Source organism: Lactuca saligna, chromosome 9 (assembly GCF_052625555.1).
Source record: "Lactuca saligna cultivar CGN05327 chromosome 9, ASM5262555v1, whole genome shotgun sequence".
In the NCBI taxonomy this organism is placed as follows: Eukaryota; Viridiplantae; Streptophyta; class Magnoliopsida; order Asterales; family Asteraceae; genus Lactuca; species Lactuca saligna.
This window is the reverse complement of record NC_136425.1, coordinates 19,559,308-19,578,833: the sequence shown is the minus strand read 5'-3', so window position 1 is coordinate 19,578,833 and position 19,526 is coordinate 19,559,308. Positions and strand designations below refer to the sequence as shown.

General features: G+C 33.2%; 1 protein-coding gene and 1 long non-coding RNA gene across 2 annotated transcripts; one reads left to right on the top strand and one right to left on the bottom strand.

Moving 5' to 3' along the window:
* Positions 1–2,254: 2,254 nt before the first annotated feature.
* LOC145016726 (uncharacterized) lies at positions 2,255–3,610 on the top strand. Its single transcript, XR_013666279.1, has 4 exons — positions 2,255–2,829; positions 3,019–3,063; positions 3,152–3,204; positions 3,405–3,610. It is a non-coding gene; the product is annotated as an uncharacterized LOC145016726 (long non-coding RNA).
* Positions 3,611–16,867: 13,257 nt separating this feature from the next.
* LOC145018840 (Tetratricopeptide repeat (TPR)-like superfamily protein) lies at positions 16,868–18,848 on the bottom strand. Its single transcript, XM_078976700.1, has 2 exons — positions 18,336–18,848; positions 16,868–18,209 (listed from the first exon to the last, which is right to left on the bottom strand). Exons 1-2 carry the CDS (start codon positions 18,726–18,728, stop codon positions 16,959–16,961), a joined length of 1,644 nt encoding a protein of 547 aa, XP_078832826.1. The 5' UTR covers positions 18,729–18,848; the 3' UTR covers positions 16,868–16,958.
* Between the last annotated feature and the right edge of the window lie 678 nt (positions 18,849–19,526).

Below are 19,526 nucleotides of genomic sequence, written 5' to 3'. Positions count from 1 at the left end.
CTCATTGTACTTTGGACCTCCCATGCTAGAATTATAAAATTTGCAATGTATAAAACACAATTTTTTAGCACCCTACCTTTTATTTCGTTATTAAAACAATTTTTGTCACTTTTAGCATCCAATGATAACCATGTATATACTATAACCGTTTGAATGCAATTGTCACTTCCATGAAGAAGAAAAAAAACAAACATACAAAGCTCTGATGAAAAAATAAATGTAGGATCTTCTAAGGTGCTGTTTGTTTTTTGTCTGTAGATCTGCGTGATCACTTCTGTCTGCGCCGTGCAGACCACGCGCAGACATATGCTCTCGCAGACTGTTTGTTTTTTGAAAGTGTGCAGATCTAAAAACGTCTGCGTGAGGTCTTCTTGGCGCAGATATGGACCAATGTTTTCTAACGTCTTCACAAGTTCAATAAACCTAAACTAAAACTTAAAAAAAATACTTTTTTTTTTTTTTCTTTCGCCGCCTCCCACATCTATTATGTTGAAAGAAAACACCTTTTAGATTTCTTGCTTATAAGTGATTATAACTTTTTTTTTATGCTTATTTAATTATTAATGTATATATCCGTTTATTAATTTTTTCTCAATAATATTAAAAGAAAAAATACAACATAAAAACTATATTTCTACTTTTATGATTGCGACCAAATTTTTTTTAAAAAAAAAGTGATATGCCTATTGAGACCAAAAAACTGAGTCATATTAAAGTTTTTATAAAAGCAATGCATTTCGATTCTAATATAAATTATATAAGTCATTAATAATTTTTGTATATTAATAATTTCTATTCTAATAAGAATTGTCTAATATATTACTAATTTTCGCAGTTCATAATTTTATAAGGAAAAAAGGACTCGGTGATGAGCATTTCGCACGATACGATGAACCCAATGTCTCGTTTCAAAATAATAATGTGGTCGTTGATGCACAATATATATTGAATTGTTTTAAATGTTATTGTTATTGTAAAACCAAACTTTTTTATTGTAAAACTAATTTAGTTGCATAAATTTTATTTTCAGTGTTGTATAATTATTATTATTAAAATTTTGGTGTTGAAAAATCATTTTATTTTAAGTTCTGTTTATTTCAGCAGTCTGCAACAGTCTGCAGATGTTAAAAAACAAACAGTCTTCTTATTGCAGACTGAAGACGTTTGGTCCATCTCTTCTGCTGCAGAGGCTTGCAGATGTGGTTCGTAGACTGCAGACATTTTGACTTCAGAAAAACAAACAGCACCTAAGACTACTCTTCCTGTTATTGTGTCTCATAACACGTGATAACGCCAATGAACACCGATCCTCCCTCCCGTTATTACATGTTAAAGGTTTTCGCGTTACTTCCCGTTACCACCATCACATTTGGTAAAAATATTATTTCTTGCATTTGGTCAATGATTGTGGTAAAAAGTATAAAGAAGCATGTACGTTCATTTTGTAGATTAATGTAGCATTTTACTTTTCATAACCATATCGAAGAATCTTACCTAGACCTCGACCTCGAACGGTAACCAGACTTCTCAATGCAAAAAATCACAAAAGAACCTGGAAGAACACGATTAAGTATATTAGACTGGCATAAGCGACTAAAAGAAATTTATTTTAAACATGTTATTAACGATGCTTAAAGTAAATTCACGATCAAATCCAATTATGCTTAGAGTATTATGCTTTTTTATTCCAATATATTTTTAGATAGTAGACTGAAGATCATAAATATTAGTTCTTTCCAGTAATCAGTATGAGATTCAAGTTATTAATTTCTAGCAAAACCAGTATTTAATACACGCATCATCGTTTCTTTTTGTAATAGAACCATAATCTTGGAATAAAGTTAGGGTTTATTTATTAAATGTAATCATTAAGTGGCCGCTATTAAAACCTAAATTCTTGGACATAGGAATTACTTTCTCTAAATTTGAAAATTTCCCCATTTAATCATCGATATTATTTCTCCTTTTCATCTATACATGGATATTAATTTAAACATACTTGATGATAAATATATATATATATATATATATATATATATATATATATATATATATATATATATATATATATATATAAATAAAAGTAGGTTCAAATTTGAATAAACAAATATTATGTGGATGTAGGGATTAATATGGATCAAGTATTATTTAATTTTAATAAATAATTAATTAAATCATCCACTTTTAATTTAGCCAAATTACTTTATTTAAAACCCTATTTAAACCCTATTGCCCTTTTCAATCGACACCCACACAATCGTATCCCTCCCGTTTTCATTGACCTTCGGCCCCCATCAGACGACCTTCACGCCGTCGCCGGTCGCCGTAAGCCCTTGAGTCCGTCGTCAATCCTCACTACAGTGTCCTTCGTTAACTCTTTAGTCGTCGACCCTTTCTACCCCTTCATCTGTTCATCAGCAACACATAGATTCTGTGTAGTGTTGGGAAAACCCAAAATTTGTTTCATCTCCTTCCGTGTTGGAATCAAGAATCCCACCCCTTTCCTTGTACTCAATTTCTCCTTTAAAGAAGCCTTACGAAGTTGGATTACACCAATCATTCTCTCTGTTCTTTTCTTAATTTTGACAGCTAAACCCATCAATTTTAATTTATTGTCGTTGCATTCTTCATTGGATTTAAAGAAGCAACACTGTCACGTTTCATGTATTTTTTTCTACGATAACCTTGTTTTCTTCTTTAATCGTGTTTTAAGCGTTCAATTCAGTTGTTGTGGGTTTTGTTGAAATGTTTTTCAATTGTTTGAAATCTGCAAAAAGCAATCAGAGTGCAGATATGGCTAAATGCTCATCAAGCTTGAACACCCATTGGGTATTGTGCCTTCGATCACGATTTCCTTTTGTTTTGCGGTTTTCATATTTCATTCTTGATCATTAGATAAGAATATTTGTTTAATTAGGTGTTTCGATGTCTGTTTTCTAAACGATTATTGCATCAAGATGTGCAATTAGATAATAAGATCAATTGCTAAACCTGAATTTCTCCTTTTTGTTTATGTAGAGAAGAGGAAATCAGAATTCCCTCGCATCAGAGAGACTTCTCTAGGTTTCAGTGAGACATTTTGTTTCTTTATGAATCAAACTATATGCTATTCTATTTGTCTCTTAGCTCTTGAGTAAAATTTTGGTTTCAGGTGATTGTTGAGAAAGCTGAAAAATCTGACATTCCTGACATAGACAAAAAGAAGTATGTGAATGTTAACCTTTCCATTTGTTGTATCTATGTTAGTTTATATAAGATTATATGAAAGAAATAGCAAACTACTTTCATCCATTTGATTCGATCACTATAGTTTTTACATTTTCTTTTTATGGTGTCATTTATATAAAAAGATGTGAATGTGATGGGACCCACAAAATAGTAATAAGTTAATGTTTTTATTTCAGATATCTAGTTCCAACTGATTTGACCATTGGTCAACTTGTGTATGTTGTTCCAGCTGATTTGACCAATGGTGGATGGAATATAACAACATGAAATAAGAATGAGAATGAAGATTCTTTCTTGAACGACATTGTAGTCTTATATAATGAAGATTTTTTCAAAGAATGACTCATTATGAAGCTTGTATTCTAATAGAATGTGACAAAAATTCAAAAAAAATAACATTGTATATTTATAGAATGTGACAGTAAAATTTATTTTTTTGTTTATTTTTGGACCTTAGATTCTTCAATAATGTTAATAATATATCATTATTCTTTAATTAAGAATATATTGTTATTCTTCAACTCATGGTTCAAAAAAAATTTATTCTTCAAAATGTTCATTCAATCAGAAAATGTATTAATATGTCAGAATTTGTATTCAATCAGAATACATAATCTATTAGAATATGTATTTTAAACTCTTGGTCCATATTCAACATTACATTCACACAATACTTACTATCCACATTATAACCTAGCCCAATATATATATATATATATATATATATATATATATATATATATATATATATATATATATATATATATATATATATATATATATATATATATATATATATATATAACATTCTATGAAACAATAACTTGACCGGTCTAAAGCACTCTAAAGATTTTAAATAAGAATGATCAAGTGTTTGAAAATGATGAATGATCACCATGCATTTTTTAATATAATTCATGTCATTATAAGTGACTTGTTCCTTGTATATCTAAAATTCTATTTAAACATATATAAATGCCATAGAAAGGCAATTTAGTTACACTAACCTGATCTATATATTCCAATTCTCCCCTTCCATATATGGTACGTTGAATTTTGAAGCCTGCACAATAGAATTAGAATCTTAAATGAGAGAACAATAAACAAAGCCCAAAATCAATAGTATAACGAAAGAAATTGCCTTGTAATATATTTACTTATTAAATCCCAGTATTGACTTGCAGTGTTCACGAGAATTTGTCTAATCATTGTTAATTGCTTTAAGCTTTTTTGATGCAGCGGATTACATGAGCTAATGGTATGTATGTATACATGTGCATAACATACGTGCTCATACCTAAGTTGTTGTGGATGGAACTAAATTAAAAGTTGATACCATCAAATGTTAAAGGTTTGATGGCTTTGTTTATAATTGGTTATTTAGAGATACCCGTGTTGGGTTGAAACTGATACAAATGATGATTATGTGTGCAAAAAACACTGTGATTGTTAATATTGTCATATGATTATGATAAAGAGGGATTACAAGAGTCTTCAAAGAAAAGCATAAAGATTACAAAGAATAAAGCGGATATAAATACTAGTTAGACAGAAATCCTAATGGGCTAAAGACTAAACGGCCCATAAACAAGCGGACTAATAATATATAGACTAACAATAATACAAAAAACACCATGATAATTCAAAGGATGATTATGAGTGCAAAGAATTCTCTACATAATAATAGCAGCAAATATATATACAAAAATGAAAGCTACAAACTGTTAGGTTTAATTGGTTTGTTTATTCAAGGGTCACATAGATAACTTAACTTGGTCATATGTTGATCGGGTTTTGGGAAATAATTAGGCAGTAAGGTAGCACCTGGGTTTGACTGGTTCATGATGTATACGTGGAGTCATGCATAAGAAGAAGTCATCCATGTTTGCCTAGTCTTTAGGATTAGAATAATATTTTAATTGTATTTGTTTTTCTCACGTGATGTATGTTTGTAAGCCTATATAAGGCACATCTTTGGTTTAATTAAAAACCCCTAATAAAAAGCACATTCAGTGTATATTCTGAGTTTTGAGTAGTGTGTGTTGTGTGTGTTTTCAAAGGGCCTAATCCAACACAAACATATACATATGTTGAACTTAACGAAACATATGTTCACTAGAAATTCTGCAAATACAACAATACCTCTAAAGAGATGTGTATCCACCCTGTATTTATTTATGTATACTTTCAATTACTCATCCGAATCATGTATTCTCTTCTGTCACTTTACACTTCTAGGAGCTAAAAAACACCCAACCCAGCCCAACTTTTACAGTCAATCCCCAATATTTGTTAGGCTCTAAAAAACTTCGTTAATCTGAAAAGAAAAAAAAATCTTCAAAAAGTTTCGGCCATATTGAAACTTTTTTACATTTACAACTGTAATTAAACTAAGAACTAGAGATGAACACAAAAACCAGATTCAGGTATAGGATGCGAGCCGATCTGGAAACCGGATTTGGTCAAAACCGGATTTGACCGAACCCGATCGGATTAATGATCTGGTGACCGGATCCAAACCGGTTTCAAGCTTTGGACAACATTTCGGATTAGCCCCTGGATTGCAAACCGGTTTCGGTTCAAATCGGATCCAAACCAGTTTTTTTTATAGTTAAAAAACGGGAATTTTTCAATTTTTTTTAAATAGCCATTGGAAACAAAAAAAAAACGGTTAGTTTGACTTTTCTTGACTTTTTGGCTCTTCTAAACACATATAAATACAAGCCATTTTCTCCATTTCCATTTTACCAAATTTCTAGTAATTTATACTTCTATTTTCATAATCTTCCAAAAAATGAGCTCGAGAAATTCTACCACGGGTCAAGATTCAGATGCAATGGTGGTTAAAATCTTACCAACCACTCGGAGTAAAGATGTGTGGGAACATTATGATTTGTGTTTGTTGTCGAACGGGAAGGAAAAAGCAAGGTGCAACCAATGTGGGATGTTTTTGGGAAAAGATGGCAATAGTACGTTGATGAGTCATACAACAAAAACGTGTCTTGTTGTAAAAGGTCAAGGCGATCCGGATCAAACAAATATTACTCCCGCCGGTTCGATCTTTATTTACAACAATGATGATATTCGTGAAAGCTTTTGCAAGTTCTTCATTCAAGAGGGCTTGCCTTTCAACCACTTTGATAACCCACGATTAACAAGGATTTTGCGGGAAAAAATGCAACCACAATACCGGCAAGTAAGTCGCACTTCTGTTAGACGTGATTCTTTAAAGTATTGGGATATAGCCAAAAAAGATATGCAATTGGGATTTTTAAATATAAAAACCGGTGTTTCTTTAACTTGTGATGTTTGGTCCTCCACCGGAAGTTGTCCCAAAAGCTATCTTGCCGTCACAACACATTGGATAGATCCCTCTACTTGGGTAATGAACAAACGAGTTATTGCTTTTGTACTTTTTGTGCATCCTCACGTGGGGGCACGATTATTTGCAATTTTAGTAAGCGTTATAGAGACTTATAGTTTATGCGATAAAATCTTCTCTATTTCGTTTGAAAATGCAAGTAACAATACCGTCGCGGCAAAAGATTAATTGCAAAATATAAACCTATTTTGGATGGTTCATTTTTTCATACTAGATGTGTTTGTCACATTATTAATCATGTGGTACAAGATGGTTTAAAAATGATAGATTCGACGATTGGAAAATTCAAAATTGTGTTAACTAGAGTTTTTGGAAAAAATAAAGCTACGATGGAAAAATATCGAAAGTTTGTCATTTCCATTAACGTAACTCCATATAGTCCTCATTTGGATGTTGACATTAGATAGAGTTCAACATGCATGATGTTTGAAAGTTTGACACGTCAAAGAATCGCTTTGCAATTATTTTACGACACAATTTCAGAAGGAAAAAGCCTGGTTTCGGATTATGATTGGGATTTGATGGAAGAGTTTGTGGAAATGTTAAAAGTTTTTAAACAATCAACCACTTTTTTATCGGATGGGTATTACCCTACAAGTCCATTGTTACTAAATGAATTATGGTTGATGTACGCACAATTAGAGCGTTTTGAACAAAGAAGTGAAATATTTGTTTTGGTTACGAGACTAATGAGACAAAAACTAGTCAAATATTTCAAAGAAATGCCACCACTTTTTACTTGCGCCTCGACATTAAACCCATGTATCAATGTTACGGGTGTAGAGGCTTTGATTACCAAAATTTCTATGTCTTTAAATTTGCACAAAATGACTCAAACTACATCTGTAACCAAATAAACACTTTTAATAATACTTTTACTAATTTGTTTGACATTTACGTTACAAAATATGGCAATATGTCAAAAACATTTGCTAGTGTAACCGACTCTACTAGTGGTGCATCGGGTAGTGGTGGGGGTCGAACGGATTTTCATATCGACCTCTATAACTACCTTTTGGAGGAACAAAACAAAAGAGCACTCACATTAACCCCTAGAAGCGAACTTGGAATTTATATGGGGTCAAACTTTTTAAAATTTGTGAGTGCACCACAATTTAAAATTTTGGATTTTTTGGTTTGGTGGAGAGAAAAGGAAGCACAATTTCATATTCTCTCCGTCATGGCCCGCAATTTACTAACCATCCAAGCTTCCACGGTAGCTTCGGAATCCGATTTTCTTTTAGTGGTAGAGTTTTATCAAAGTTAAGGACGAATCTTACCCCGGTTGCGGCAAGGTTTGTGTTTGCTTGAAGGATTACTTGGATTCGGTGGAACGTATACAACACTTGGCATCACTAAAAGTCCCACCAGCACAAAATGTTGAACTAGAGATCATGGATGAAGAATATGCACAAGGTTTATCAACACCTCTCGAAGACAAAGACGATGCCGATGAAGACGAAGACGAAGATGAATAATATCGTATTGATGAGACCCCTAGTTATTTGCATGGTGGTTGAAGAATAATTTAGTGAAGGCGACACGAAGTGGAAGATCACAAAAACTATTTCTATTTGGCTAAATGTTATAACGCCACTTTATTGTTATTATTATTATTATTAGTTAACTAGTTTAAAAACTCTTTCTAATTCGACATTTGATGTATGTTATAACTATTTTAATGAACCTATGTTGCATTTTGTGTAATATATAAGGTCCAAAAAAAGTTTTTTTTTAATGGAAAAAATTGGATCGGATCCTAACCGGATCGAATTAAACCGATTCGGATCCGGGGAAGGAAAAACTGGTTTCAAACCGGATCAGATTTTGGCTTAATTCAGATTGGGTGTGACGTCACGGAATCAGATCAGATCTGAGGTTTGTGCATCTCTACTAAGAACTCAAAGAAATCGAACACATTCCTAGCATAATCTACATAATTTACAACTGTAATCTAACTAAAAGATCGAAAAATATGAGAAATCAAGATTCTTACAGGTTAATCGAACTCAAAGAAGCCGACCAGTAGAGTGTGAGATCCGTAATTGAACTCAAAGAAGCGTGGGATGTGAGAGAATTAAAAAATTAGATAAACACTGAAGACTAGGTGGAACGTGGGAAAGGATTTGGAGAAATCGACTTGTGAGAGTCGACTCTAGAGAATAGTAGTTGGGATGTGAGTAAGACTCGATTGAGATTATATACTTAGGTTATGATTAGTAGCCCACAATAGGGATAGAAATGGGGCGGCGTTGACGATCCTTGTCTTCATCCTCAAGTGACCCATCCCGACGGATGCGAGCAATCATATCCCCTCCCCTTTGTATTTTCGGATTTTTTCCAGCCCATCCCCGACCGATCCCCAATATGATCAACATAATAAACTCAACTTATACACATAGAAAAATCAAGTTTAATAAGCGATCAAAAATAGATGCCACAATCAGATTGTGTTTTACATCAATCATAAAGTTTAACAATCATCAAAACAAAAAGTAACAATTTGGTATATAAATCGTCAAACAAAACGATGACCGACGAACTCTTGGGACTTGGAATTTGGAACATAATTTGGTATACGACTCTATCTCTGATTGTCTAATATATATCAATTCATTTTAGTTGATTTAAGTCAAATTCATTAAATGATAAATATTGTAATATATATATATATATATATATATATATATATATATATATATATATATATATATATATATATATAAACACACACATAATGTTATCAAAGTGGGGGCGGGACGGGTTGGGGATTGGTATACCCGACCCCAGCCCTATCCCTAGTTTTAGCATCATGGGGATCCCCGGCTCTGTACCGCTTTTGCAGGGAATACCCGTCCCTGATTGGGGTGGGTCAACCGGGTCGGATGAAATTTTCATCCCTAACCCACATTGATCAATTGACGTCCAAGTCCAGTTTAGCTGGTCTAACCCTGGTTTAAGTGCTTCAAAGGTACCGGTTTAATTAAAAAAAATTTAGAAAATCGAATGCATTAGTTTTATTTATATATTTACTTTGTTTATCTTATTTATTTTTTAATAGAAAGTTATTGGTGTTAGAATTTTTTAAAATTTTACTTCTTGCCAGTTGTGACAGATTCAAAATAAAAATGGAATGGTTCCAAGGTGTCAGGAATTTAGGGTTTAGAAAGATTTGGAAATTCTGAGAATTGTGATATCACTTTCAGATTAAAGTATTTGGGCGGTACTCTCAAACTTTAATCGGATAAGACTCAGAATATAAGAGCAAGAACAAAGAATGTGATTGTTATGAATTTCGAATGTACCAAAAAATGAGACCAAAAACCAATTTATGATCTTTGTCTGAAAACTGTTATATGAGAGTTTCAAACTATCATAAATTTACCAAAAGTGACATAAAAAATGGGTATTTGGATAAGCCAGGGGATCTACCCCCTTGGACCTCGCTCACAAGGGCGCTACCCTAGACCCTCGTTCATTTAGGGGCTTCACCCCTAAATGATAGTGTACTTTGAAACTTGATCAAACTAAAACAAGTGTGCACTCCACACCTCACTTACTTTAATATTTATCAATATCACTTTTGATCAACAAATAACTTCGATGATAACAAATCACCAACAAACCTCTCGCATTTAAGTTTAGTCTTGATTGACTTAAAACAAAACATTGCATCAACGAACTGATGCATAAATGAAATGTCATGGTGATTGAATTTCAGATTAGTATATTATTCATTCCAAATATTATCAAGGTGTCACCAAGGATTGAACCCTTTTTATTCATAGTAAATACATGAACATAATATACACAACAGTTTACATTCTCATAAGTTCTAACTTGACACTATATTTTACTAGCTTGTGTCCCATACCTTCTTAGCTCTAATCAATGTAACATCACACTCAAATGTTTTTGGTTTAAAGGGAATTTTATATCCAAATCTTTTGCATACTCATGAAACCAAAGAACATGATGTCAAAACCAGATCGAGATGCTTCATTTTTCTTAGTGACCAAAGCAAAATTTGACTCAATATAATGTAAACTTGCAACAAGAATCGATTGTTTATCTGGAGAATATGAACATATTATGAAAAGGAACAAAGCACACAACCACATACCTTTGTTGATTTGGTCTTTCCCTAAGTACTCATGCTAATGTTGAAGAGAGAGTATCTTTAATTAATATGGAATGATGAGGAAGAAAACCACATGAACCATCATCAAGCTGCTTATCCAATAACCAATTCAGACAGTCATGGAAATAAGGGGACTTGGAAGAGTTTGGGTAAGGGACCATGGCTACCCCAGTTGTTTCATGAAGAAACAAAAACTTCCACATTGCTGAACAACTTCAGTATTCATTCTTTGGTTAATCAAGGGTCTGAATACAATTTGTAGATAATATCAATTTATTATTTGAAGCAAACCAGTTAACTTGAGCAACTGAATGCAACTGGTAATACCATGACAGTAGGATTAACTTGTTCATCATGTGAATAAGTTGCAAACAAAAAAACTGAATTAAGCCATAAAATGTAGATCCACAAAATGTGAATCCCAAAGATGATAAACCCAACTATGGTATAATCGACTAATTAAACGCATAAGAAAAAAGATCTTTAAGTTAACAGATTAAGAATGATTTTGTGAAACAAATCATCAAATAAAGACATCTGGAAAAAAAAAAATCATCAATCAAATCAGGAGGGAAACACAACCAAAAAGAGTAGCATGAAGGAACAGACTTAGGTTTACCTGAAGTTGTCGGAGAAGATGACCATCAATTTTTGATTCTTCGTTCTTCCATAGCCAGATATGTGTTTCGCAGAGAGAGACCAATGAAACTATTTAATAATACAATAATCCAGAAAAAAAAAATTGAAGTTTCATAGTAAAACATACCGAGCTTGTAATCTCAAAGCTGATGGTAGAGATTGATTGTCGGCTCTGCTCAATTTCCGATAACAAATTTTGGGTTAAAATGAATCGGTATGGAATTGTAATCATATAAATAAAGAGATTGATAAATAATTTTGGAAAAGATTACATTCAAAAATCTCTGGAATTTGAGAGTTGAGAGCTGATTTATCGCATAGAAGTTGGAAACTCTTAATTGTTTCCAATGAAAAGAGCGGAATGAAGGCGGATGAGGTTTTAAGAGGCGGAAAGGGTATTTTTGGAGCTTCACATAGAAGCTTTGGAGCGGGAAAAATCGATGGGAGGGGGCTTAGCAATTGCCACGTGGCAATTAGCTACTTATTTATTAGGATAGGAGATTGTTTCAAATGTGTTTGCTTCTACTAATGGATTTAAATATTAAAGGCCATGATTTCCTATATTAATTGTTTCAAAAAAAAAATAATTAATTAGTAACTTACACATGTTTTTCCTCTGTTCTCTCGATGGTTTTTTTTTTCTTAATCCAAATTTTGTGTTTCAATACTAGTGAATCCATGACACCTGTTTGGGTGGTCTTTTAGTTTTATATTTCTTCTATCTAAGAGATAAAACTAATTCTAAATGATTGGTTGACTTGGTTTAAATTCGTATCTATATCCCCCAAGGGACAGATGCAGGAATACATGGTAGGTATTGCTGGGATGAATAGGTGTTGCCGATACATAAAAAATCGGTAGAAAAAACTGAAAAACCGAAAAAAATTTCATTGTGACCAGAAAAGTTAGGGGTTGTCGGTGTCACACTGGCAACCCCTTAGAACCGTCCTTGATATCCCCTCTTCCTTTTAATTATCACAAATTAACAGTGTAAAATTTTCATTTTGTAAGTCAAAAACAACCCTCATCTGATTGATTTTTTTTTTCTTTGGTCATTTTAATGTAGATTTGGGAGTAATAAATTACCCATGGTTTGTATTTAGTTATAATCTTTGGCTTCTTACAAACAGGATGACAAGATTTTTGTGGTGGTTGGTATAATTATGATATTTTTGGATGTATCACATCCCTTGCATCAAGGTTACAGCTCTTAGGTTTACAGAGACTCCTAGAGAAACCATTGATGGAATCTCAAGTAACGAGCTTGATTAGTTTTTGTAATGTTATCATTTTGTTGTAGGTTTTGGTTAAAACTGGTTATCATTTTGCTGTTGGTTTTAGTTAAAAGTGTCCGACTTTTATCATAAAATTGGAAGTGATATGTTTTGAATTGTATGTTCATTTCATTATTATTTTGTTGTAGGTTTTAGATAACTTAAAAGTGGTTGTTTTAGTTAAAAGCGGTTGCTATCATTTTGCTATAGGTATTAGTTAAAAATGTCCGACTTCATATTTTTATCATAAAAATATAAGTGAAATGTTTATAATTCTAACGTTGCTTTATTAGTACTTTTTTTTTTTTTTTTTTGTAGGTTTTAGTTAAAAGTGGTTGCTTTATTAGTGTTCGGCTTTTTATCATAAAAATGCTAAGGCCTTGCACTACGAATTTTTTGTATGTATAAACGCATTGTATTTTGAAAAACTACCAAAATATAGTATTATACGGTTATACGTTACAATTTTTTTTCTTACAAATGCATTATATTTTGAAAAATCTACCAGATTATATCAGAGAAAATTAGCTTTGTGTTTGGAAATTTCTATAATTGGGTAGATTTCTCAAAACAAAATGTTATAATAGGAAGGAACGAAAGTACCATGCTAATATAAACAAATAAACGAAAATATGTTGTTGTTTTTTTCATTTAACCGTGTTTCTTAATTTATAGAATACGAAATGATTTGTTCTCACCTTAATAGAACATTGATAGCACGAATTTGTAGAATGGTTTTTTGATGCACACTTAAATTTTAATTATTCTTAGAGGATAAAATTATATTAATGACGTTTAAACCATGGCATAATCCGGATATAATATTTTATTTACTATGATATAGCCTATTTGACCAAAAATCATCTTATATTCTAAAAGTATACTTTGTGGAAATTAGGAATGGCAACGGGGTGGGTTCGGGGTGAGGCATGACTTCCCAAACCCGAACCCGATTTTTAAATGTGTACCCGACCCCGACACGAAACCCGACGGGTTTCTTATCGGGGCACCCCGTCGGGGCTGAAATTTTCCCCGAACCTGACCCTAACCCCGAAAACCCGACCCTAAAACCCGAAATATGGCAGAAAAAAAAAGAAGGAAAAACTATAAATACAATGATAAATTAAGAAGTTGCATAGGCTTAAAATACCAACTAAGTTCTTAAATCACAAAACAACTCAAATCAAAATCACTCAACAAATCTGTCTATATAAATTAGAAATCAGAACAGATCAAATTCACTCAATAGATCAGTTTTAGCATATCAGAAACAGATTAGAAATCAGAAACCATATATTCAACTCAAACCAATGTCATATCAGAGTATCATACTCAACAAATATTATGTTCATTTGAAAAGAAATCAAATAATATATGCATTTAAATATCAGAAATCAGATTATCGGTACAAATCAGCTGTATTCAACATTATCCAAAATCAATACAAAAATCATATTCGAAATCCAAAATCAATTCATCATAAACAGTAATTGGATTCGAGAGTATCAAGTTCATCATAAATCATATTCAAATCCATCATAGTTCGAAATTATCAAGTTCAATTAAGCATTATTTTTACCGATTAGATGAGTTCGAAATTACTAGGATTCTCCAACGATTGCCGATTCTCCAACGATTGAAACTGTGAAACCGACGAGGACGAGGACGAGCTTCGAGTCTTCGATGAAACAGAACTTCAGGAGTCGGGACGTTGCTTGCTGGACGAATGACGATGGTCACAATAGCTGAATAGCTTCCTGTTGATCGCGATGGTTCACTCGATGAAAATGAAGGATGGATTTGAAAACGATCGACCGGTCATCACCCTCGGACCATAGCTAAAAAAGTGAACATTTGATTTTGTTGATTTGGAATATTGAAGTCGGCTGGAACTAGAAGAGATCAAGAGGAGCGTGACTGCGAGAATGACTGAATGTGTGATTTTAGGGTTAGTCTTCAGGGGCAGAAGTGTAATTATATATATATATATATATATATATATATATATATATATATATATATATATATATATATATATATATATATATATATTCGGGGCGGGTCGGGTCGGGGTAGGCACTCCCCACTCCCTACCCCGAACCCGAAAAAAATACCCGATAAGGACCCGTAACCCGATAAGAACGACCCGACCCGGCCCGAAAACTTCGGGGATCGGGTTTCCCCGTCGGGTTCTGGTTTTTTTTGCCATCCCTAGTGGAAATTGATGCATTTGATTAGGGGTATATACAAAAAATATCAACTTACTTTCATTGATAAGTTTATTATAACATCCTACTTTAATTTTCTTCAACTTACAACATTGTATTTTAAGAATGCTACCCAATCATAAGCAATATTATCCAAATTTAAAGCAATTATATTTTTAAATTACAACAATGTGATAGACAGAAATTGAAGTATGACGATATAATACACAACTAATTTAAAGTATGTTGTCATGTCTTAGATGTAACCGTTAGCTAAACGGCTAAACCATAGGTGTGTTTTTGAAGGTCAATGGCCGGAGTTCAATAAGTAAGGAAAAATTCAAGGACTAGAAAATTGGAAACGACATTCTCTACAAGTCAATGTTATAGTTGGGCATTCCTTATTTCAAATTAGAAAAATTTATGATCTAGTTGTGTCATTTCGGTAGTTTTTTAATTCATTTGTTAAGCTTGATCTATAATATATCAAGTACTATGGCTAGAAGAGAAATCTTTTGTCAAGGGATATTATCTATAGCATGTTACTTTTATTCTAGAATAATTTATGATATTATAAATGTTGATTTTGATTGTTTTATCATTCAATGCGCCATGGAAATGGTTAAAATGGACGATAGCTTTAATTTATTGCGGTGGAAATGATTTAAAGTGTTGACATTGAAACCTTTACTTTGATTACTTCACCACGTATTGATTTGTGAGTGTGCTCACACTTTGAATTGAAACTTTTACTTTGGTAACTTTGAATTGTTTAGGTTAGGGATAATAACTTGGTAATATATATATATATATATATATATATATATATATATATATATATATATATATATATATATATATATATATATATATATATATATATATATATATATATATTATATGTACATAGTTACTGAGTTTTTTTTTATCCACGTTTTTTTATTTTATTTATTGAACTGTTAAAAAAAACATCCTTTTGGCCTGCTATCGAAGGTTTAGCCGGTTTCCGGTATATTTGGCAGCTTCGGCGAGACTCCGGTCATCTTCTCCGACGAGTCTCCGACCAGAAATCTAAAATAATTTGATGTTTGATTTTTAGATAAAAGCACGCGCACACACACAATGATACTTCATCTTCATGTATTCAAGAACATACACATCGATTCTCCAACCCAAAAATCTACAACAAATATGATGAACTCAAGAACATACAAACACTCATGATTCTCCAATCCAAAAATCTACAACAAATATGATGAACTCAAGAACATAAATCCACAAATCATTTGAGTTATTCATATTGTTGTTTATTTTCAGATCCAGTGAAGAGTACACACACACATTATAAAGAACTCAAACCCATATTTGATAAAGAACACAGACACAAACAAAAAAAATATTGATAAAAAAGCATGTTTTAGATATGATTAAGAGCATGAACACAAACCCAGAAGTCAAAGCTCGAGTTCAATGTGTTCTTGAACAGAAATGGAAAATCGATATTTAGGTTTGAGTTCAAAAATTGTTTGAACATAAACCGTTTTTAGAGAGAAAAATAGTGATGTGTCTGTTCCTGAGAAGAATTGATTTATGGGTTTGAGTTCTTGACTTCGAAAATCGAACACCCACACTCATACGAAAATCTTCATCAGATCTACAAATATGAATCCTTCATCAGATCTACAAATCCAATTTCTTCATCGTTTTTTGAAAATCTTTTGTTGTTAGAGACTTGGGGGTATGAAATTGATTCTTGAAATTAGTGTGTGTTCATGTCACCTGGTATAATTTTGAGCATAAAAAGGTAATGTACTTCGATTTTTTTTTTTTTTTTTTTTTTGGTTTTCTGTCACCATGTTTATATCTACTATGTAAAATAGTTAAACAAATACAATCATCTTGTTATTTTTTATACAAAGTGTTTACAAATTTATGATTAATAATTATGTCTTTGTTATTAACTTATTATCTACATTATTTTAATTTATCACACGAGTTTAACTCTAGTAAAGGATAAAAAATCAAGAACACCTCTGTTTTATATAAAGATTTAAGCAATATATAAACCAAAAACATAACAAAAAAAACTATCTCCTAAACTGTTCAAGAACCTTCAAAAGACTATACGTCTCAGAATCGGGCCTAGACCCACCAAGAATCATCCGTTTCAAAAGATTCGAATCACAAACTTTAGCCTTCACATAACACTTAATCAAAGCATTATAAACAAAAGTATATTTGGCATAATTCCCTTTCGTCAATTCATCAAACACCTTCTCTGCATTCTCCACATCACCAATCTCTGCAAAAACCTCCAACATTTCAAACCCCGTTTCCATCCATGGCATCGACCTTTTCACACTGCTACTCGTCATCACACCCATCCCCAACTCCATCGTCTTCAAAGCCTCCTTCTTCAACCCCGCTTTCAAACAACCCACAGCAAGATGCCTGAAAGTAATCGAGTTTGCTTTGCATCCATACGTCTCCATTTCCCTATACAACCCTGTCGCTTTACTCATACACCCTCGTCTACAATACACAGATATCAAACAATTAAACATCTCGGTTGATTTCATCTCGTAATTTGACTTCATCTCTGACCAGATTTCCTCACCTCGATTCACATCTCCAATCCTCCCAAAAGCTTCAATCGCTAACACGTAGCTTTTTGATTTGACACGTGGTTGTTCTTGTATGATTCTCCAAGTTCTTTCTAAATCCTTTGATTTTTTCAAATACCCGTAGAGTATAACCAGTATATCTAATGTTGACCAGTTTTTTCCAGTCATTGACTTTTCGATTTCTTCAATGTAAGTTTCACAGGCGGTGTATAGCCTAGCTACAGCATGTGCAGTTGCGATTATGCAGAAAGTAATCTCATTTGGTTCAACATTTGCACGATTCATGTCATCAAACACCTTATTTAAACCATGGATGTTGTGTTGGTTGGCTTCCATTTTTAAAAGGATGTTGAAGGTGGATACATGGCGGGAGACCTTATCGGCTTTCATTTGGGTGAGGATTTTGGGGATGGATTTTCTTCGGGAAGGGGAGGAATGGAGGATTATTAGGCGGTTGAAGACCATGTATGAGATGGAGTGACCGAGTTCCCTCATCTTTTTCATGTAAGCTAATGATAATCTTATCATGCCTTTATCTAAGCAAACCATCACAAGATTGTTGTAGAGTAATTCGTCTTGGAACTCTGAAGGGATGTGAGAAAAGAGCTTTTCACCTTGTGGTATCCCATGAAGCTTAGCGGTGAATTCTAGAAGAAATGAGTAATCCAGTTGTTTTGGCATGTAGGGTCTTTCCCTAATCACCCATTCCATCACCTGCAACGGATTAATACGCTTCAACTATCACAGATACATCCTTAGGTTCGAGATAACACGAGGAAAATAAACTAAAAATTTAGGGAATTGTGTCAGGCATTTACACGAACACCTTGTATGCATTACCTCGAGGGCACGCTTATTCAATTTACGCTTGCGTAAACGATTGATTGTGTGAAAAATATCGCCTCTGTGAATTGGAAACCCGTCTCCCATCCAGCTTTGGAATGCGGACCCGACAGGATCTCCTCTTCCTAGCTTCTCAATCCTTCCACATAAGCTTCTGGGGGCTTCTTCTTTATCCTCTCTGGTTGATTCCTCACCACCAATTGTTCGTGCACTGTATTTGATTTCTTCTTCCGCGTCTTCTTCCTTGATAGATTCTGAGACATCTGTCACTTGAGTAGAGAATCTAAGAGTTCTGGGTCTGAGGAGGTGTTGGGAAGAACAAGAGATGGAAAGTGCTCGACGAAATGCTAGAAAGAACCGGCGTTCAAACAGGTGGCTTGCTGCTTGCATGCCTTTGGAAGACCAACTCTCGTCTCAAAGTTATTTTCCAGGTAAATGTCCGAATGTGCGAATTGTGGATTTTGTGGATGCGTCAATTTAAGCTAACCAAAACCATGAATAAGGTTTAAGAATGCAAACTCATTCCGCATGAATTTATTAAACAATTTCGTTAACCAGCATACATAAGAATTAATTAATAGAAGACAAAATTGCAAAAATTGTCCTATGGTATGCAATTTTTTTGGGGTTTTAATTCAAATCGCAACTTTTTTGGATTGGTGGTCATTTTGAACTAGTTTCGTTAGGTTTTTGGTCCCTATACTTAAGTTCCGTTAAAAAGAATCTGTTAACCCCCTCATGTGCCTTCCACGTGAGGGTATTTCCATAATTTTACTTCAAAGGACCATTTTTGCAATGCTTTCTTCTACCTTTATCCCTCATTTACAATCTCAAACAACCGTCAACTCCCCACTTCCCTGCTCCTTCCTTCTGCTCCATTAAACCTGCAAAAAAACATTGTTCCTTATCCACAGAACCTAATTAAAGCAAAAGGAGACAAGATCATAAACACACAAAAGGCCTCGATTTAAGAGTTAAAGCATACTCTGCTTTCCTTGAGTTATTTTCTGGCTATCTAACCTTTTTCCGGTTATCTCATACATTTGTAAGAGATTCTTTTGTTCACGAATCTCCGCCAGTAATATGGTGGTTTCCGGTGAACTGTCATTGAGGTGTTTCTTCAAGAACAATTGCTTTAACTCCGATAAATTTTTCAGTTCCGACACTATGATCTGATCGACCAACTGA